The sequence below is a fragment of the Salmo salar genome, chromosome ssa09 (assembly GCF_905237065.1).
Source record: "Salmo salar chromosome ssa09, Ssal_v3.1, whole genome shotgun sequence".
NCBI lineage: Eukaryota > Metazoa > Chordata > Actinopteri > Salmoniformes > Salmonidae > Salmo > Salmo salar.
In genome coordinates, this window is record NC_059450.1 from 92,466,097 (window position 1) to 92,489,067 (window position 22,971).

Below are 22,971 nucleotides of genomic sequence, written 5' to 3' on the forward strand. Positions count from 1 at the left end.
GTGCCATTTGGGAGGCAAAACGCAGAAAGGTGTTCCCCCAGGTGACTGTGAAACGCCCTGGGAACTGGGTGACACCACAGCCGGGGGTTTGACCTGCCGTTAGCGTGGAGCCCCACCAGGTATTGTCCTGGCTTGTCAAACATCCACTGACATAGTGATCCTTTTACATCCGCTGAGCGAACGGTTCCGCTGCTGGCCGCAACAAGACAGAGAAGGGGGTGAGAGGGGTGAGGGTTGTCCCACTTTCACCGCCTCTGCTCTCCATCAGCCCTGAGCAAAGCACCGGGGGGAGGGTAGGTTCAAGCACCAGGGTGCAAAAGTCACCAATGAATGTGTCAATCAGCTTCATCTTTATGGTTGTTGTTAGTCCCAAACGACACCTTCTCAAATCATCTCATTATAAACACACAGTGGGAATGGATGAGGTGGTCATGGCTGCAGGGTAAATTATTTCATAAATTAGGAACTAATTAACCCTTTTTACATTAAGTGACTATACCCTAAAACGCATTAACATCACAGTATCTTTTCTGCACTTTCGCACGTTTTCACATTGACTAGTCAAACACATAACATTTTCATTATTTTATTGTGACAGCCTTTTTCTTTCAGTGAAAACATACTGGAGAAATCAAATAAAAAGTGACAGATAAAACAGAACAGGACCTAGCCAAAGCAATACTCATCAACTCTTTCCACACAACTGTCCTGTTCTGCCCCCCAGCGTTTATTACAGTGCATTACACACAGTACGGGAAAAATAACTGTTACTTAACACTAAAATCATTTGTTTTTAAATATCTGAGAAGAGCCTTTTGGTATAAAAAGGAAGATAATACACACTAAACAATACAGCTAGAGAATAGGAGTTTTGTCAGATGGAATATTAAAAGTTAAAATTAACAGTCGCATATTACATTTCACACAACCTGCCCCCTAGTGGAGACACTGACACATTTCACACAAACACAAAGTACAGTGGTTCAGATGCAGATGTTTATTGTAACTCAAGCACTCCCCCTCTCTCTCTCCTCCTAGAGCTATCCGCTGCCTTTGTGGATAAGAGCGTTGGCTAAATTATTAAAATGTCAATGTAAACAAAAAAGTAAAACACAGGAGTAAACAAGAGTAAAAAAAATAAAATACAGCAACCTTTCTCACATTTAGTACTAGTAAAATACTGATTAAAAGTGCTAGTGCATCAGAAGAAATAGAAATTAAAAACACTGAGAAGTGCTTTTGGTTCTTTGTAACTTTAAAAAAGTCACAAAAATACCCATAGTCCTCATCTGCAAAAATAAAAACTTGCCATGGCAATCCATTTCCCATATTGTATGAAACAAAAAAGTAAAACATATCCCTAATACAAAAGCAGTTGTCTAAAGTAACTGTTTAAATTGTATATACTGCATTATATTCTGTAACATTTACTCCATATTCAGTGATGTAAAACCTTGACAGACGTCGTAATAGTGTCTCAGGAAGAAGGTAGATAAAAAAAGATGTAGGTACTAGCTACGTACTACATGATTGAACATCTGCCTCTCCAACTGCAATTCAAACCATCAAAGTGAACACTGTCACATTCACCTAGAATATCAGTACAGTAACACAACTATGAGAATGTCAGTTGAATAAGAATCTCAGTTGAACAGCAGGGTGTCAGTTAAGTCCAACAGTGCATGGCTGTGCCCAATGCCCTCCAACCCCCCCCTAAAAACAGTCCTGTTGTATGAATACCATACTGCTACAGAAACATTATGTACTGTAAAGGCACAGCAGGTATAAAACTGGAAGAAAAAAAAGCAACATTTTTTGGCATCAGGTTCCATCAAACATGTGACTATAGCCCTTTGTAAAGGTACCTGGACTTTGGTTGTCAAAGTAGGATTACAGTAAGGTTGCAAAAGTCCCAAAACATTCCCAAAATCCCCAGATTATTCAGAAATGTCACTTGAAGAATTCCAGGTTGGAGAAATCCCTCCTTGCATATTACTTCCTGATTCTTGGAATCCTCAAAGCAGAGATTACTGAAAAAAAACATTTTAGAATTTTGGGAAAGTTAACGGATCCATGCTTTCAACCATAGACAGGATTAAGAGAGAAGTAACCGATTGTCCTGTTCGGTCTGGGTGGATCAGCTGGGGGAGATCTCAGACACTATGGGGAAGGATGGGAAGGCAGAACAGGAGTCTCTGTGCTTCAGTTTAAACATGAGTTGCTCTTTCTCCTGGGTGAGCCTCTGACAGAGACCTGTCTGCCTGTCTAACGTCCCTTGGAGGTCCTGGTGCTCTTTGGAGAGCTGCCTAAAGACAGGAGCACAGGGAAGGACAAATATTAGAAGATACGTATACAGTGCATTAGGAAAGTAAATCAGACCCCTTGACCTTTTCCACATTTTGTTACATTACATCCTTATTCTAAAATGGATTAAATAAATGTTTTTCCTCAATCTACACACAATACCTCATTATGACACGTTTTTGCAAGTGTTTTTAAAACAAAAAACAGAAATAACTTATTTACATAAGTATTCAGACCCTTTGCTATGAGACTTGAAAGGCACACACCTGTCTATATAAGGTCCCACAGTTGACAGTGCATGTCAGAGCAAAAACCAAGCCATGAGGTCGAAGGAGTTGTCCGTAGAGCTCCGAGACAGGATTGTGTTGAGGCACAGATCTGGGGAAGGGTACCCAAAAATACCTGCAGTATTGAAGGAAGAACAGTGGCCTCCATCCTTCTTAATGGAAGACGTTTGGAACCACCAATACACTTCCTAGAGCTAGCTGCCCGGCCAAACTGACAAATCGGGGGAAAAGGGCCTTGGTCAGGGAGGTGACCAAGAACCCGAGATGGGTGAACCTTCCAGAAGGACAACCATCTCTGCAGCACTCCACCAATCAGGTCTTTATGGTAGTGGCCAGATGGAAGCCACTCCTCAGTAAAAGGCATGACAGCCTGCTTGGAGTTTGCCAAAAGGCACCTTAAAGGACTCTGACCATACGAGATTCTCTGGTCTGATGAAACCAAGATTGAACTATTTGAACCAGGCATCGCTCATCACCTGGCCTATACCATCCATACAGTGAAGCATGGTGGTGGCAGCGGTGATGTTCTTCAGTGGCAGGGACTGGGAGATTAGTCAGGATCGAGGGAACGATGAACGGAGCAAAGTACAGAGAGATCCTTGATGAAAACCGGCTCCAGAGTGCTCAGGACCTCAGACTGGGACGAAGGTTCACCTTCCAACAGGACAATGACCCTAAGCACACAGCCAAGACAACGCATGAGTCGCTTCGGGACAAGTCTCTGAATGTCCTTGAGTGACCCAGCCAGAGCCCGGATTTAAATCCAATCTCTGGAGAGACCTGAAAATAGCTGTGCAGCAACGCTACCCATCCAACCTGACAGAGCTTGAGAAGATCTGCAGAGAAGAATGGGAGAAACTCCCCAAATACAGGTGTGCCAAGCTTGTAACGTCATACCCAAGACTCAAGGCTGTAATCGCTGCCAAAGGTGTTTCAACAAAGTACTGAGTAAAGGGTCTGAATACTTATGTAAAATGTGTTTTTGCTTCATCACTATGGGGTATTGTGTGTAGATTGATGAGGGAATAAAACGATTTAATCAATTGTAGAATAAGGCTGTAATGTAACAATGTGGAAAAAGTCAAGGGGTCTGAATACTTTCAGAATGCACTGTATTACATTGATAGTTTGACAGAAAGACATTCATAATGAGCGAGAAAAAAAACAAATCTGTAGCAAAGTAGATTTTTAAATATTTTCCTGACCTCAAATCACTGTTCATCAAAATTCTACAAATGTAAAGGCATTGCCGTAAGTAGAAGTAGCACCAAAAAGTAATCCAGCATCTATATACTTTAATATAAAAGAGGAAATTACACAAGTTTCTACGGGGAAATTTCACTTTTACACTAAAGTACTGTAAACTGCCACAACTTGCTTCCTTTAAGAAATATTCCTACCACTTTCTCCACCAAGTGGCACCACATTCACATCTTATGTAAATGCCAAAGCCATTTGCTAAATTTAAGTTTGTTTGAACAGATCTTAAGTTTGTTATCTATTTACAGCCTTGTTGCCATGTAGTCTTCTACAATGTGACTTCCTGGTACAGACCTATCAACGTTAACTCCAGGGTGACAGACTGTTACCCACGACTCCAGGGTAACGGACTGTTCCAACAGACAGAGATGGTGTGGATATCATATGATAAGTAGCAGCAGTTCTTACTGTATAAGGCTTTGATGGTTGTCAATCCGAACCCTCAGGTCCTCGTTCTGCTGTAAAACATTTATGACCTGGTCTTCCAGAGACAGATTCTTCTCCACCTGACGTGGTAGAAATACAAAGTTAGGTGGTGAAGACTTGTTATTTTACCTGAAATGCAACATAACAACTCAACGTTTATATCCCAGGACAAATTAGCTAGCAACAGCAAGCTAGCTAAATAGGACAAATTAGCTAGCAACTGCAAGCTAGCTAGCTAAAATTGCCATAAATGTTTAATGCTTTTCGACCTGTCCCCAAATTTATATAATTGGTTCAGAGTTTGTTTTGACAGTACAACCTGCGTGTCGTGAAGGCGTTTGGTTTGGGGGGAGAAAATACATTTGCGCCCGGATACGGTGTCAGACTTCGAGAGACTATAACCGAGTATTTTTTGACAGTGCAGAGCACCTAAGATTTCTTGTTTCTGTTTTATTCCTCTGTAAAGTGTATTGAGACTGTGATGATGCACTTTAAATAAACTTTGACTAGGAGAAATATAAGAGTCAGGTGCCTGGACTAGTCTGTCAGCCAGTCCAAGTCCCAGTCAACCTACCAGAACCTGCATCTGTAGCAGTTTGTTCCCCTGCTCCTGAATACGTTCACTCTTCATCTCAATGACAAACAGCAGACTCTCCTGCTCCTGCTCCCAGAATGGCCCAGGACTGCCATGGGCCTGGAAAGAGAAAGAGAGAGAATAAAATGAACAGCATAGCAATGAGACCTGGAGACCAGATGTCTAAAACAACAGTCCAACTAAGTGAACTGCATACACAAGCCATGTAGAAACAGACACATTGTGCAGACACGTACACACACACACACACACACACCTGAATGTTCCGCTGCAGGTCCTTCTTGAAGGTAGACTCGTCAACTCTCTTCTTTAACTCATTGTACACGTGGAGCTCTGTAGTCAGCTCCTCTACCTCCTCCTTTAAAAGAAAACCTACTGGTCAGTTCTGTACTTGTTATTACACAGTTAGAAGGTAAGGGGTACTGTATAGACAGACCACAGTACATCAAACAGGAGATACAAACTGATCAAGTTAAAGAGACAACTAAACACACATACCTTCAACACTTTCTCTGCTGCCTGGTGTGTCTCTGTTAGCCGTTGTCTCTCTTCACTCTGTATCCTCTGCCGTTCTGTGGGGGATAATAGGGATTCTATATGTAGTTCTACGGACCGGGATAACATCAGTCAATGATTACTCATTCTCATTCCAGTTCCAACACATTCCACATGGTTATACCATCTACATACAGAAGTTATTTCACATGCTCTAGTCTTGCCTTCCATCTGCCTCTCGTGCTGCTCTGTAGTCCTCTGGCTCTTCTCCCCATAGAAAACAGTCATGTCAGAAGCCGTCTCCGTTTTCACCTGGAGATGATCAACAACACAAGGACAGGGTTGACGCCATGTACATCCACACTTGTCATAGGAGATAGTGAAAACCAAATATAAAACAACAGTGAGAACTTTGTTACATAAACAAAACAAGTGTATAATGCCAGATGACCTGGTCTACCAGGTGTATAATACCAGATGACCTGCTCTACCAGGTGTATAATACCAGATGACCTGCTCTACCAGGTGTATAATACCAGATGACCTGCTCTACCAGGTGTATAATACCAGATGACCTGCTCTACCAGGTGTATAATACCAGATGACCTGCTCTACCAGGTGTATAATACCAGATGACCTGCTCTACCAGGTGTATAATACCAGATGACCTGCTCTACCAGGTGTATAATACCAGATGACCTGCTCTACCAGGTGTATAATACCAGATGACCTGCTCTACCAGGTGTATAATACCAGATGACCTGCTCTACCACGTGTATAATACCAGATGACCTGCTCTACCACGTGTATAATACCAGATGACCTGCTCTACCACGTGTATAATACCAGATGACCTGCTCTACCAGGTGTTCTGACTCCAGGCTGCACGTCCCTGAAAACATGGGCAGTGTCCCTGGAAACATGGGCAGTGTCCCTGGAAACATGGGCAGTGTCCCTGGAAACATGGGCAGTGTCCCAAACGGCACCCTATTCCCTATGTAGTGCACTACTTTAGACCAGAGCCCTTAGGGACTATATAGGGTGCAGCCACTGAGACCGCAACTCAAAACGCTAACCAGGTTCTTTGTGTAAGACACTGTAATTCAAATACAAACCACAATGCAATTCTGCAGGAGGAGCAGATTGACTTGTTCTGATCTGCTTAGTAATAATATGCTGTAGTAGTGGATTTGTGGCTCACACTAATTAAACACTAATGCCCTTTTCATACTATCGTGCCAACCCTGTGCCAACTGTACTGCATTGGCATGGATATTTTCTTTTCACATTGTCATCTCCAACGCGGTTCTGGCAACTAATGGTGGACATGCTGTATAGTCAGGCCAGCGCAGTACAGTTGGCTAGGCTCTGCTCAGTGTGGAAAGGGTAGATGGTGAATGTAAATATTTACAGGGTAGATGGTAGATGGTGAAGAAAAAAAAATCTAAATGGTACAGGGTATATAAACTCAGCAAAAAAAGAAACATTCTCTCACTCTCAACCACATTTATTTTCAGCAAACATGTAAATATTTGTATGAACATAACTGAGACAAACTGAACAAGTTCCACAGACATGTGACTAACAGAAATTGAATAATGTGTCCCTGAACAAAGGGGGGGGGGGGGGGTCAAAATCAAAAGTCAGTCAGTATCTGGTGTGGCCACCAGCTACATTAAGTACTGCAGTGCATCTCCTCCTCATGGACTACACCAGATTTGCCAGTTCTTGCTGTGAGATGTTACCCCACTCTTCCACCAAGGCACCTGCAAGTTCCAAGACATTTCTGGGGGGGGGGGACGGCCTTAGTCCTCATCCTCCGATCCAACAGATCCCAGACGTGCTCAATGGGATTGAGATCTGAGCTCGTCACTGGCCATGGCAGAACACTGACATTTCTATCTTGCAGGAAAATCAGCCATACTGCTCATTCTGTGCGTGGTGGCATTGTCATGCTGCAGGGTCATGTCAGGATGAGCCTGCAGGAAGGGTACCACATGAGGTAGGAGGATGTCTTCCCTGTAATGCAAAGCGTTGAGATTGCCTGCAATGACAACAAGCTCAGTCCGATGATGCTGTGACACACCGCCCCAGACCATGACGGACCCTCCACCTCCAAATCAATCCCGCTCCAGAGCATAGGCCTCGGTGGAACACTCATTCCTTCGACGATTCACGCAAATCCAACCATCACCCCTGGGGAGACAAAACCGCGACTCGTCAGTGAAGAGCACTTTTTGCCAGTCCCGTCTAGTCCAGCAACGGTGGGTTTGTGCCCATAGGCGATGATGTTGCCGGTGATGTCTGGCGAGGACCTGCCTTACAACAGGCCTACAAGCCCTCAGTCCAGCCTCTCTCAGCCTTTTGTGGACAGTCCGAGCACTGATGGAGGGATTGTGCGTTCCTGGTGTAACTTGGGCAGTTGTTGCCATCCTGTACTTGTCTCGCAGGTGTGATGTTCAGATGTACCAATCCTGTGCAGGTGTTGTTACACGTGGTCTGCCAAGGACTGGCAGGCTGTCCGTCCTGTCTCCATGTAGCGCCGTCTTAGGAGTCTCACAGCACAGACATTGCAATTTATTGCCCTGGCCACATCTGCAATCCTCATGCCTCCTTGAGGCATGCCTAAGGCACGTTCACGCAGATGAGCAGGGACCCTGGGCATCTTTCTTTTGCCGTTTTCCAGAGTCAGTAGAAAGGCCTCTTTAGTGTCCTAAGTTTTCATAACTGTGACCTTAATTGCCTACCATCTGTAAGCTGTTAGTGTCTTAAGGACCGTTCCACTAGTGCACGTTCATTAATTGTTTATGGTTCATTGAACAAGCATGGGAAACAGTGTTTAAACCCTTTACAATGAAGTTACTTGGATTTTTACGAATTATCTTTGAAAGACAGGGTCCTGAAAAAGGGACGTTTCTTTTTTTGCTGAGTTTAGTAGATGGTGAATGTAAATGGTACAGGGCATATAGTTGATGGAATATAGTGAATGTAAATGGTACAGGGCATATAGTAGATAGTGCATGTAAATGGTACAGGGTATATGGTACAGTGCATTCGGAAAGCATTCAGAACCCTTGACTTTTTCCACATTTTGTTACATTACAGCCATATTCAAAAATGAATTAAATATTTTTTTTCTCCCTCAATCTACACACAACACCCCATAACAACAAAGCAAAAACAGGTTTAGACATTTCTGCTAATTTTATTTTATAAATAAATAAAAAAATGGAAATATGACATTTACATAACTATTCAGATCATTTACTCAGTACTTTGTTGAAGCACCTTTGTCAGCGATTATAGCCTCGAGTCTTCTTGGGTAAGACACTACAAGCTTAGCACACCTGTATTTGGGGATATTCTACCATTGTTCTCTGCAGATCCTCTCAAGCTCTGTCAGGATGGGAAGTGTCACTGTACAGCTAGTTTCAGGTCTCTCCAGAGATGTTCGATCAGGTTCGAGTCCTGGCTCTGGCTGGGCCACTCAATGACATTCAGAGACTTGTCCTGAAGCCACTCCTGCGTTGCCTTGGCTGTGTGCTTAGGGTTGTTGTCCTGTTGGAAAGTGAAACTTTGTCCTAGTCTGAGGTCCTGAGCACTCTGGAGCAGGTTTTCATCAAGGATCTTTCTGTACTTTGCTCCATTTATCTTTCCCTCGATCCTGACAAGTCTCCCAGTCCCTGCCGCTGAAGAACATCCCCACAGCATGATGCTGCCACCACCATGCTTCACCATAGTGATGGTGCCAGGTTTCCTCCAGATGTGACGCTTGGCATTCAGGCCAAAGAGTTCAATCTTGGTTTCATCAGATCAGAGAATCTTGTTTCTAATGGTCTGAGAGTCTTTATGTGCCTTTTGGCAAACTCCAAGCGGGCTGTCGTGTACCTTTTACTGAGGAGTGGCTTCCATCTGGCCACTCTACCATAAAGGCCTGATTGGTGGAGTGCTGCAGAGATGGATGTCCTTCCATCTCCACAGAGGAACTGTAGAGCTCTGTCAGAGTGACCATCGGGTTCTTGGTCACCTCCCTGACCAAGGCCCTTCTCCCCCGATTGGTCAGTTTGGCCGGGCGGCCTGCTTTAGGAAGAGTCTTGGTGGTTCCAAACTTCTTCCATTTAAGAATGATGAAGGTCACTGTGTTCTTGGGGACCTTCAACGCTGCAGAAATGTTTTGGTACCCTTCCACAGATCTGTGCTTCGACACAGCCTGTCTCAGAGCACTACGGACAATTTTTTCTACATTTTATTTTTTTCTTCCAAAAACATTTTTTTTTTCTCCACTTTGTCATTATTTGTAGATTACATTTTTTTTTTTTTAAATCAATTTTAGCCAAAGGCTGTAACATAACAAAATGTGGAAAGAGTAAAGGGGTCTGAATACTTTCTGAAGGCACTGTAGGTATATAGTATATGGTGAATGTAAATGGTACAGGGTAGATGGTAGATGTAAATGGTACAGGGTAGATGGTATCTGGTGAATGTAAATTGGTACATGGTGAATGTAAATGGTATATGGTGAATGTAAATGGTACATGGTATATAGTACATGGTGAATGTAAATGGTACAGGGATATAGTAGATGGTATATGGTGAATGTAAATTGTACAGGATATTTTTTTATTTATTATTACCAGGTAAGTTGATTGAGAACAAGTTCTCATTTACAGCAACAACCTGGGGAATAGTTACAGGGGAGATGAGATGAATAAGTCAATTGTAAGCTGGGGTTGATTAGGTGGCCATGATGGTATGAGGGCCATTTTGGGAATTTAGCCAGGACACTGGAGTTAACACCCCTACTCTTACGATAAGTGCATTGGTATCTTTAGTGACCACAGGGAGTCAGGACACCCATTTAACGTCCCATCCGGAAGACGGCACCCTACACAGGGCAATGTCCCCAATCACTGCCCTGGGGCATTGGGATATATATATTTTTTTAAACAGAGGAAAGGGTGCCTCCTACTGGCCCTCCAACACCACTTCCAGCAGCATCTGGTCTCCATCCAGGGACCAACCAGGACCAACCCTGCTCAGCTTCAGAAGCAAGCCAGCAGTGGGATGCAGGGTGGTATGCTGCTGGCCGATGGTATATGGTGAATGTATATGGTAAACGGTACATGAAGGGCTGGAAGTAAAAGTAGTCCAGCAGTGAGCTGAGGGCTGGGGAAGTGGGCTAGCAGTGAGCTGAGGAAGTGGGCTAGCAGTGAGCTGAGGGCTGGGGAAGTGGGCTAACAGTTACTATCTACCTTCTCAGTGATACGGTGGTCCAGATCACACTTAAGGTAGTAGTGGATTGATGGTCTACAATAAGTGGGCTAAAGGATGACCCATCCATTTGGTTCCTGGCTACCCATCCATTTGGTTCCTGGCTACCCATCCATTTGGTTCCTGGCTACCCATCCATTTGGTTCCTGGCTACCCATCCATTTGGTTCCTGGCTACCCATCCTCTCTATCCATTTGGTTCCTGGCTACCCATCCATTTGGTTCCTGGCTACCCATCCATTTGGTTCCTGGTTACCCATCCATTTGGTTCCTGGCTACCCATCCTCTCTATCCATTTGGTTAGAACAGAAATGAATCTTCTGTGGTCTAAGGGTCACCTACCTTCTTAGTGATGTTGTGGACCAGAGCTCTCTATGGGGTTAGCTACCTTCTCAGTGATGTTGTGGACCAGAGCTCTCTATGGGGTTAGCTACCTTCTTAGTGATGTTGTGGACCAGAGCTCTCTATGGGGTTAGATACCTTCTCAGTGATGTTGTGGACCAGAGCTCTATATGGGGTTAGATACCTTCTCAGTGATGTTGTGGACCAGAGCTCTCTATGGGGTTAGCTACCTTCTCAGTGATGTTGTGGACCAGAGCTCTCTATGGGGTTAGCTACCTTCTCAGTGATGTTGTGGACCAGAGCTCTCTATGGGGTTAGCTACCTTCTCAGTGATGTTGTGGACCAGAGCTCTATATGGGGTTAGATACCTTCTCAGTGATGTTGTGGACCAGAGCTCTCTATGGGGTTAGCTACCTTCTCAGTGATGTTGTGGACCAGAGCTCTCTATGGGGTTAGCTACCTTCTCAGTGATGTTGTGGACCAGAGCTCTATATGGGGTTAGATACCTTCTCAGTGATGTTGTGGACCAGAGCTCTATATGGGGTTAGATACCTTCTCAATGATGTTGTAGACCAGGGCACAGAGCTCTCCTTGTGTTGGGTCTTTTAGTAGCCCCTCCCTCTCCTGGGTCCCAGAGGCAGAGAGCACCTCCCGTAGGATCTTCAGCTGCCACTCATACTGACCCAGCTGCTTCTCCGTTTCTAGACCCACGTTCAGCTCCTCCAGAAGGACTTTACCTGGAGGAGGGGATACCAGGGTTGTATTCAGTAGGTTACAAACTGAAGAAAACAGACAAACAGGGAGGTTCAATACCTGAACATGTCCAATAACAACAATTGTGTTCTACATGGCAAAATTCTACGTTCGCTATGTTACAATGTACCTGAACACGACCCATGGCTGTGGTTATCAAGGCAAAAACCTTGCTAGAATGCTCAGATAGAAATATATTATGTAGACATGTAGGATAAGAAATCACGTCAGTTCTATCATGTATATTGTACAGAATGTTCCACAGGCTTTGCCTACTGCTTAGTACTGCGTGATTGAGCCATTCCCATAATGTAGTTGGCAGAGGGGTTGAACCAAACCAGACCTGGCTGCAACCTTTACTGGTCAGACTAGACTCAGCACAACACCAGTATTATATACTAACTCAATCTGTCTGACTATAAAATACTTATAGCTACACTGATATGTGTAAGGGGAGGGGGGTTCAACTTCTGAGGAACTCGGACTAGTTTGGTGAACCACATTCCGAGTGATGATTGACCTTCCTGAGACATGGAGACTTGTGTTAGCTCTCAGAGTTAATGCCTTAGGTTTTTAGCTCAGCAGGCTAGGCCAACACAGTCTTGTTCACTCAGGCACGTGAAGGCATGACCCTGAGACCCATAATTACATGGCAACAGAGTACACACCAAGTACACACCAAGTACAACAGAGTACACAAAAAAGTACCTGTTGAGTACTCTAATGCAGACAGCACAGTGTTGACACAGTGTTTCCAAGGCCATCTAAGCATTCAAAACTGACTGGTTGAAATTAGGTCATTATGATGTCACTTTAAAAATCTGTAATTCCAACCAGTTTCTGGGTGTAGTGACATCATTTCAACCCACCGGGATCATGACAAAGTGTGTGTCATTTAAAACATTCAGATAGCGTCTGCTAAATGGCATAAAATAAGTGACTTAGTCATGCATGCATACATTACTACGTACGAGGAGCCCAAGGAATCACACCCACAATCCTGGCATTGCAAGCGCTATCCTCAACAAATTGAGCCATACTGGAGCCCAGTTATTATGTACAGGTTATTAGTGGGCCTAATAATAAAAGAGGATTTTATAATGAGTCAAGAGGCAGTGTGATGTGTAAAACCCTCTGCATCAGATATGTATTAAAGACAACCAGACAAGCAACAGGAGAGGAGGAGTCACAGTGTCAGTCCACAACGCAACAGGAGAGGTGTAGTCACAGTGTCAGTCCACAACGCAACAGGAGACGAGGAGTCACAGTGTCAGTCCACAACGCAACAGGAGACGAGGAGTCACAGTGTCAGTCCACAACGCAACAGGAGACGAGGAGTCACAGTGTCAGTCCACAACGCAAAAGGAGACGAGGAGTCACAGTGTCAGTCCACAACGCAACAGGAGACGAGGAGTCACAGTGTCAGTCCACAACGCAACAGGAGAGGAGGAGTCACAGTGTCAGTCCACAACGCAACAGGAGAGGAGGAGTCACAGTGTCAGTCCACAACGCAACAGGAGAGGAGGAGTCACAGTGTCAGTCTACAACAGGAGTGGAGGAGTCACAGTGTCAGTCCACAACAGGAGAGGAGGAGTCACAGTGTCAGTCCACAAGAGGAGAGGAGGAGTCACAGTGTCAGTCCACAACAGGAGAGGAGGAGTCAGTGACAGTCCACAACAGGAGAGGAGGAGTCACAGTGACAGTCCACAACAGGAGAGAGTCACAGTGACAGTCCACAACACAACAGGAGAGAGTCACAGTGACAGTCCACAACACAACAGGAGAGGAGGAGTCACAGTGACAGTCCACAACACAACAGGAGAGGAGGAGTCACAGTGACAGTCCACAACAGGAGAGGAGTAGTCACAGTGTCAGTCTACAACAGGAGAGGAGGAGTCACAGTGACAGTCTACAACACAACAGGAAACCACACTCCTCACCTTCTCCATCTTGACTGTTGTTGACCTCCTTCACTGTCTTCTCTTCCTCTTTCACTTTGCTTTTCCTCTACAAGGAGAAAAAAAAGAGTTGTATTGTATTCCTACATCAGACACACAATCTCTCAACATATTACAGATAAATAAGAACAAAAAGTATTTTTTTTTTTACTTCAGTTAATTTTAGTAAATACTTAAACATTTTTCTATCCCCCCCTTAAAACTGCATTGTTGGTTAAGGGCTTGTAAGTAAGCATTTCACTTGTATCCAGCGCATGTGACAAATAAAATGTGATTTGAATTCCACACTATTCTATTCTGTATGTTTTGAAGTACCAGGGACAGGGTAAGGTGTACCAGGGACAAGTGGAACAGGGTAAGATGTTATGTAAAGCTTCTGATTGGTGCTTGACCCATATGGCTCTCTCACAGGGAGTGATTAGTTCCCACATGACTGGAAATGAATCATTACTTTGTCCAAAAGTTACGTAACATGTCCATGATACAGTTTTATGATTCAGCAGCTGACCTGGGTCTTCATACTAGTTGTACAATGTGATACAATGGTTATTTACTTCAAACTGATCATACCAGTAATTATAGAGCCTTAATAAAAACATTTCTGCATTAGATACATTACGTTGTTGTAGAATAACCTATACTAGTTCAGCATAGACATCTACACTAAGGAGTTACAGTAAGGTCAATCATAACTGTTTTTGTAATTGGGCAATTCCATGGTATTGGAATTACGCTGAGACTCACATTTTCCCCCATTTAAAAATGTATACAAAAACAAAAACTTTTAAATCAAATGTAACAAACCATAGAACTATATACACAAGGACTACTTAGAAAAACACATTTACAGGAAGAACTGTGCAGATACAACATTTTACCGTAATTATCTTATCAAACCGTAATTATCTCAGTTCTTCCAGTAAATGGAAAATGTGTTTTGTTTGTTTAACTGTGTAAATTCTTCAAAGTAGTATGTGCATAGAGTTGTATGGTTTGTTAAACTCTGAAATCAATGATTTTTGTTCAAAATAAAATTTTAAACAGGGAAAACCCAGTCTGAGCCTTATTCCTTTATCGTGGAATTGCCCAATACCAAATATTAGCCAAGCTTGGAAGAGACAAAAAAAAAAAACTGTTTGAAGCATTTGGTGACTACTCTACACCAACGTTTTCCTAAACTGTCAAACAATACCAAGGTTCCTGACATTACTAGGAGACCAGATCACACAACATTACATTGTGTCCTGTCCCCACTGTGTAGAGACTGAAGAGTTAAGTCTGTGCAGACTGTAAAAAACAAACAGACCAGATAGGTGCAGTAAAATGTACTGTTTTACAGGATCAGCCATAGTAGTAGAGTACTCCTGTAACACATTAGGTTAAGTGACTTGCTCAAGGGATGATTGGCATATTTTTTCCACTTTGTCGGCTCGGGTATTCGAACCAGCGACCTTCTCGATTACTTGCCCAACATTTTAACCGCTAGGCTACCTCCTGCCCTGTCGTCCATGGAGACCAGACACCTTCTGACATCCTCCCACAACACAACGTTATCCCACCACCACTACCGCTGTGTAAACACATAGAAACTCCAAGCAACAAGCTTTATTTGTGCCTGGAAAACATGGGGTGTATCCTAAATGCCACCCTTTCCTATATAGTGCACTACTTTTGATCATGGTTTCCTAGGGAGTTCATTACAAAGGGTACAGTGTGTCTTATGGCTCCAATAAATACCATCTTCCTTCTCACCAACCTGGCTGCTCCAATAAATACCGTGTTCCTTCTCACCAACCTGGCTGCTCCAATAAATACCATGTTCCTTCTCACCAACCTGGCTCCAATAAATACCGTGTTCCTTCTCACCAACCTGGCTGCTCCAATAAATACAGTGTTCCTTCTCACCAACCTGGCTGCTCCAATAAATACCATGTTCCTTCTCACCAACCTGGCTGCTCCAATAGTCCAATAAATACCGTGTTCCTTCTCACTAACCTGGCTGCTCCAATAAATACCGTGTTCCTTCTCACCAACCCGGCTGCTCCAATAAATACCGTGTTCCTTCTCACCAACCTGGCTGCTCCAATAAATACCGTGTTCCTTCTCACCAACCTGGCTGCTCCAATAAATACCATGTTCCTTCTCACCAACCTGGCTGCTTCAATAAATACTGTGTTCCTTCTCACCAACCTGGCTGTTCCAATAAATACCGTGTTCCTTCTCACCAACCTGGCTGCTCCAATAGTCCAATAAATACCGTGTTACTTCTCACCAACCTGGCTGCTCTAATAAATACCATGTTCCTTCTCACCAACCTGGCTGCTCCAATAGTCCAATAAATACCGTGTTCCTTCTCACCAACCTGGCTGCTCCAATAAATACCATGTTCCTTCTCACCAACCTGGCTGCTCCAATAGTCCAATAAATACCGTGTTCCTTCTCACCAACCTGGCTGCTCCAATAAATACCGTGTTCCTTCTCACCAACCTGGCTGCACCAATAAATACCGTGTTCCTTCTCACCAACCTGGCTGCTCCAATAAATACCATGTTCCTTCTCACCAACCTGGCTGCTCCAATAAATACCATGTTCCTTCTCACCAACCTGGCTGCTCCAATAGTCCAGTAAATACCGTGTTCCTTCTCACCAACCTGGCTGCTCCAATAAATACCGTGTTCCTTCTCACCAACCTGGCTGTTCCAATAAATACCGTGTTCCTTCTCACCAACCTGGCTGTTCCAATAGTCCGATAAATACCATGTTCCTTCTCACCAACTTGGCTGCTCCAATAGTCCAATAAATACCATGTTCCTTCTCACCAACCTGGCTGCTCCAATAAATACCGTGTTCCTTCTCACCAACCTGGCTGTTCCAATAAATACCGTGTTCCTTCTCACCAACCTGGCTGTTCCAATAGTCCGATAAATACCATGTTCCTTCTCACCAACCTGGCTGCTTCAATAAATACCGTGTTCCTTCTCACCAACCTGGCTGCTCCAATAAATACCGTGTTCCTTCTCACCAACCTGGCTGCTCCAATAAATACCGTGTTCCTTCTCACCAACCTGGCTGTTCCAATAAATACCGTGTTCCTTCTCACCAACCTGGCTGTTCCAATAGTCCGATAAATACCGTGTTCCTTCTCACCAACCTGGCTGCTTCAATAAATACCGTGTTCCTTCTCACCAACCTGGCTGCTCCAATAAATACCGTGTTCCTTCTCACCAACCTGGCTGTTCCAATAAATACCGTGTTCCTTCTCACCAACCTGGCTGTTCCAATAGTCCGATAAATACCGTGTTCCTTCTCACCAACCTGGCTGCTTCAATAAATACCGTGTTCCTTCTCACCAACCTGGCTGCTTCAATAAATACCGTGTTCCTTCTCACCAACCTGGCTGCTTCAATAAAGAAAAGTGACTCCAGAAAGACACTGTAGAGACCAGTACAGCATGACGTGTGATGGGCCTTAAATCTCAATAAAGGATCTTAACATGATGTGTGATGGGCATGCGTTTTATTACCTGCTTTAAATCTCAGTTAAAGATCTTAAACACACAAGTCCAGGGGCACGAGGTGGGGTTGGAAAGGCTCTCTTTAACATGACCATAAATCACACCTTCTCTTCCTTCTCAGGCTGTACGTCCCAAATGGGACTCAATGTAGTGCACTACCTTTTACCAGGGCCCCATAGTAGTTCACTACAGAGGGAATAGGGTGCCATTTGGGACGGAGGGCCCGTCTCCCCAGTCTTTTTAAACATTGGAGAAACTTCCAACGTTGAGTTATGTCTTTACTGATTAAATGCACAGGGAACATCCTAGCCCCATGGCAGACTGTAGCCTACACCAGACTCCTAATGTTTACAAGTTCCTCCTGGCCCTAGAGTTAAGGTTAATACTGAATGTTTTGTGACTTTTGTGAGAAATATCTAGTCCAGGTATGCTCTCACAAGAGTTGAAAGAAACTTTCCAAGAAGAGTTCGAAATGTCAACAACAAAAAATGTGAATAAAGAACAGGCCTGTAAAAGGTACACGCATAGGCGACAGACATGTACCACCGGCTGAGAGAACGAGAAAAACAGCCCCCAACTCAAAGAAAATTCAGAAAACTAAAACCACATCTTCAATACAACAAAGGACATTCAGACTTAGTTAAAGGACATTTAATTTAGACTGTGGTTGAGTCTTCCAAGCAGAGAAACACATGTTCCGTGATATGCCATTAACACTTGGCTGAGGAGGAGTTTCTTCATGTGGCATTTTCATCATGGTCCGGATGGAGCCCCATATTGCTGTGTGTGTGTGTGTGTGTGTGTGTGTGTGTGTTTCTGTCTCTCCAGGCTTCTCTTGCAGAGCCCTCTCTAGCAGATCTTCACACTTCTCCAGTTGCCTACGTCAACCAGCCAAACAGATGGTTTTGTGATCTGCTCTGCAGACGCTGCAATACAGCTCGCCAGTGGCTTGGTTTACAGTACCTCTTAAGTACTTACTTTTTTTGTAAAATAAGAAAATCTTTTTATCTCAAGGAGTGCATGTCAAACACCACCATTGAGAAATGAAGAAATCCACTCACAGAGAATCTTGACTAATCAATCAAAGGACACCTGCTGTTTTTAACTGTGTAAGTGGTCTCAATGTGTGACTGTTTGATGCATTGCCAGATGAGTTGAAGGGGAAATAAATTGAACTTAATCAATCTAGTCTCGCTCTTCAACGCCTCCTGGAAGTGGTACAATCTTGGGTATCATTTCTGGATGGTAATATAAGCCTGTGTCACTGGTTGTAAATGTCAGAGGCAGTACTAGTACATCTAACTGTAGCCTACTGAAAATACATTTAACTGGATGTTAATAATTACACTTTCCATATCCCCAAGTCACTTCTTTCCTATCACAAAACAGTGCAATTTGTAGTTATCAGTAGTCGTCACAGGAAACATCAACTGATTTTGTGCACTTAAGTAGAAAAACCCGACAACTCGTATGATCAGAAAGTTAAAAAAAACTTCACAGATGTAATTCACTGACTATGTAGGCTACAGGGTGTCAATCAATTAATACAATGTATAATTTACTGATGATGATACAATGACACACCTAAGGTCATTGATACAATGCATCACCACCAGTGACTGTCAATGTCTGGTCAACCTGTAACTTCCTATAATTAATGCGGAAGAATGAGGTCAGATTAGTTCACTGAACTGTTACGTTTGACAAGTAGAGTTTGAAACCGTGGGAAAGTCAGTCTCAGAGGATAGACATCTTTTAAATTATTTTCAGCACATCTGTTTCCAATTAAAAAAAACTTTGAGAAAACGTCGCACAAATTGACTGATAGAATACATCACGCGTTGCAAAACACGGATGTTAATCCCCAGGAATAAAATCCACTAGAGATTAACGCATGTGGGAAATGAGTCTATAAACTAACAATGTTGCTTGATCGATTAAAACAAATAAAAATTCAACACGCCTGTGTCGTGCTACGAATCCGTGCGACAATGGGAAGCTACAATAACAAAACACCACTTGGTTACTTAATTAATATCCTAGATTATTTCACAACAAAGATGAATAAATACCGTTTTCTTGCAAATTCTGCCACGCACCTTGCTGTGGCTGCAACCCATGCCTGCCCGCGTCCTCTCGTCAACCCTACCAGTCCCTGTCTAGAGTTACCAACTCTTCTGAACACTGCGCCTCGCCGGTCTGTGGTAGGGTCTCTCAAGAGGTCTGTGCTGCTCACTCTCACTCAGAACAACTCACTCAACTCGACCAGATGGGCGGTTCTCTTTAAAAATCAAAAACACTGATCTTAAAACAAACTGAACCGACCCACGTTCTAGAAGGGGAAACAGGGTGTAGATCAGTGGATTGCCCATCCTGTTACGCAAAATTGAGGCTTGTGGGTGTTTCAAGTCTATCGATTTGACATTTTACCGTAATACACCGAATACACTCCCCATTAGATTTACATCACACATAATAGGTTACCTAATCATAGGTTTCATGCATGGATTGTTTTTCCTATTGCCCAGAGGCTATTTAATTATATCAGGCCTACAATGTGCCCAATAATATTGAATTCTCACTGTAGTAAGATACAAATAAAGAACTGTATGGATTGATCTGAACCTGTCATTTTTTTTTATAATACATGTTGGGGAAGAGTCCATGTGAAAAACACACATAGTCAATGGACATGTGAAAGACACAGTAGATACATCCATCCCTCCCTACCTCCCTCCCTCCCTACATCCCTCCCTCCCTCCATCCATCCATCCAGGGAGGAAGGTCTGTCAGAAGGAAATGGGCCATGTTTTTACTTTACAGATAAATTCCGTCTCTGAGGAGAAGGTCATGCTGATGTTGCGGGGGGGGGGACGGGGGGGGCGGGCGGTAGCCAGCTGTAAAGACTCCATATAGCCCTCTGGGATCATTTACCAACCTAGAATTATTGTTTGCCCTCATGACTTACAAATCAGATCAAATTGTATTTGTCACATGCTTCAGTGTAGACTAATAGCGAAATGCTTACTTACAGTCTTTCCCAACAATGCAGAGAGAAATAAAATAGACATATAATAGGAAAATACATAATAATAAAAGTAATAATAAATACACAATGAATAACAATAACTTGGCGATATACACGGGGTACCAGTACCTAGTCCATGTGCAGGGGTAATTGAGGGAGATATGTAAATAGTTAACCAAATAGCTAGCCAGACTAACTATTTAGCAGCCTTATAGCTTGGGGGTAGAAACAGTTCAGGGTACTGTTGGTTCCAGACTTACAGTACGTAACTGTATTCAAGACAACTGGTTGATATGAACAAAAGAAACAGACAACTGATGCTGGAATGTTGGAGTTATTGTCAAAACCCCACCCGTTCTAAAGATGTTACAAGTCTTACATATCCAAGGCCTTCTTCAATAACAACATTCATTTCCAGAGGTTCATCAAATCAGAGTTCTGATCTCTCACAGCGTCACAGGGAGGGGGGGCTAAATGACCTATATGTATGGAATGTATGGATGTGTGTGTGGGTGTATGTGTGCGTGCGTGTGGACTTGCACACAGAATGTAAACTACTGGGCAGGTTGGCAGTGTCCCATGAAGAGCTCTGCTCTGATTGGCTTTTGGCTGACAATCACATTTCCCAAAGGTGACATCATGGGTTAAATGCAAAACTACAAGAGGTTAAACAGATATGACTCTGAAAGTTGGCACTCTTACAAAAATACATTTCCCTGCAATTAACATTCAATAATTTCAACATTGAACAAAGAGATTTTATCTCATAGATAAGACTCAAACAAATATGACTCTGAAAGTTGCCCCCCCCTTACAAAATACCTATATTATCTCAATCAACATTACATTATTTCAACTTTGAACATATTAAAAGACAGAAAGTCTCTCTTGCAAAATAGTTGATAAACAAAAAGTTGCATAAAAACAATCAAAGTGTGTAGAACAATGGATTCCAATGTCTTTGTTTACACAGACAAACCAGCTGTCTTCTCTACATCCCATATTTCTTTAATCTGAGACAACAGCTGTCTTCTCTACATCCCGTATTTCTTTAATCTGAGACAACAGCTGTCTTCTCTACATCCCGTATTTCTTTAATCTGAGACAACAGCTGTCTTCTCTACATCCTGTATTTCTTTAATCTGAGACAACAGCTGTCTTCTCTACAACCCGGCAAAGAGTTCACTGAAACAGTGAGTCTAGTTTACACTAAGGATAGATGTGGTACCTCTACAGTACTCATGAAAGATGTGTCACCTCTACAGTACTGATCAAAGTTGTGGTACCTCTACAGTACTGATCATAGTTGTGTCGCCTCTATAGTACTGATCATAGATGTGGTACCTCTACAGTACTGATCATAGATGTGGTACCTCTACAGTACTGATCATAGATGTGGTACCTCTACAGTACTGATCATAGATGTGGTACCTCTACAGTACTGATCATAGATGTGTCACCTCTATAGTACTAAGGCCAGATCAACCGTAAAAATCCCCCAAATTTTCATTTTTGTCAAAACCCAGTCTATTTTTGGGTTAGTGAGCTCTAATCCCACATAAAAAGATGGCGCAGTGGTTCGTTGAGAACTGTGTGTGTGAACAGTGAAACTGTTCAGTAACAGTAGCAGCTGCAGTGTCTCAGTTACACCACTGGACCTATAGACCCCATATGCACCACTGAACCTATAGAACCCGTACACACCACTGGACCTATAGACCCCGTACACACCACTGGACCTATAGACCCCGTACACACCACTGGACCTATAGACCCCGTACACACCACTGGACCTACAGACCCCGTACACACCACTGGACCTATAGACCCCGTACGCACCACTGGACCTACAGACCCCGTATGCACCACTGGACCTATAGACCCCGTACGCACCACTGGACCTATAGACCCCATACACACCACTGGACCTATAGACCCTGTACACACCACTGGACCTACAGACCCCGTATGCACCACTGGACCTATAGACCCCATACTCACCACTGGACCTATAGACCCCGTACGCACCACTGGACCTATAGAACCCATACGCACCACTGGACCTACAGACCCCGTACACACCACTGGACCTATAGACCCCGTACGCACCACTGGACCTACAGACCCCGAATGCACCACTGGACCTATAGACCCCGTACGCACCACTGGACCTATAGACCCCATACACACCACTGGACCTATAGACCCCGTACGCACCACTGGACCTATAGAACCCATACGCACCACTGGACCTATAGACCCAGTACGCACCACTGGACCTATAGACCCCGTACACACCACTGGACCTATAGACCCCGTACACACCACTGGACCTACAGACCCCGTCCACACCACTGGACCTATAGACCCCATACACACCACTGGACCTACAGACCCCGTCCACACCACTGGACCTATAGACCCCATCCTGGTCCTAGATCTGTTGGTGCTGTCTTGCCAACTAATGTTTGTGCAGTGTGACAATGACCATAGGAGTACGCACCACTGGACCTATAGAACCCATACGCACCACTGGACCTACAGACCCCGTACACACCACTGGACCTATAGACCCCGTACGCACCACTGGACCTACAGACCCCGAATGCACCACTGGACCTATAGACCCCGTACGCACCACTGGACCTATAGACCCCATACACACCACTGGACCTATAGACCCCGTACGCACCACTGGACCTATAGAACCCATACGCACCACTGGACCTATAGACCCAG

The 22,971-nt window shown here is 43.8% G+C and overlaps 1 protein-coding gene across 3 annotated transcripts; it reads right to left on the reverse strand.

The window, feature by feature from the left end:
- Nucleotides 1-570: 570 nt before the first annotated feature.
- Nucleotides 571-19,585, reverse strand: LOC106612235 (coiled-coil domain-containing protein 69). 3 transcript variants are annotated; one of them, XM_045724226.1, is made up of 9 exons: nucleotides 19,304-19,585; nucleotides 13,673-13,739; nucleotides 11,532-11,716; nucleotides 5,592-5,679; nucleotides 5,371-5,477; nucleotides 5,129-5,230; nucleotides 4,852-4,971; nucleotides 4,260-4,357; nucleotides 571-2,306 (listed from the first exon to the last, which is right to left on the reverse strand). In XM_045724226.1, exons 1-9 carry the CDS (start codon nucleotides 19,322-19,324, stop codon nucleotides 2,138-2,140), a joined length of 957 nt encoding a protein of 318 aa, XP_045580182.1. In that variant the 5' UTR covers nucleotides 19,325-19,585; the 3' UTR covers nucleotides 571-2,137. The 3 variants fall into 3 exon arrangements, with proteins under 3 accessions (XP_045580182.1, XP_014068694.1, XP_045580181.1); XM_014213219.2 differs by having other exon boundaries at nucleotides 5,371-5,444; nucleotides 19,277-19,581; XM_045724225.1 differs by having other exon boundaries at nucleotides 19,277-19,581.
- Nucleotides 19,586-22,971: the final 3,386 nt, after the last annotated feature.

What these genes read in the sequence shown, in the direction of transcription:
- LOC106612235 (XM_045724225.1), bottom strand. Translation starts at nt 19,324, where the DNA reads ATGGGTTGCAGCCACAGCAAGGTGCGTGGCAGAATTTGCAAGAAAACG. An exon ending in GCAGAATTTGCAAGAAAACG is followed by an intron (nt 13,740 to 19,276) that starts GTATTTATTCAT and finishes TTCTCCTTGTAG; the next exon opens with AGGAAAAGCAAAGTGAAAGA. An exon ending in TCTACAACATCATTGAGAAG is followed by an intron (nt 5,680 to 11,531) that starts GTATCTAACCCC and finishes GATCATCTCCAG; the next exon opens with GTGAAAACGGAGACGGCTTC.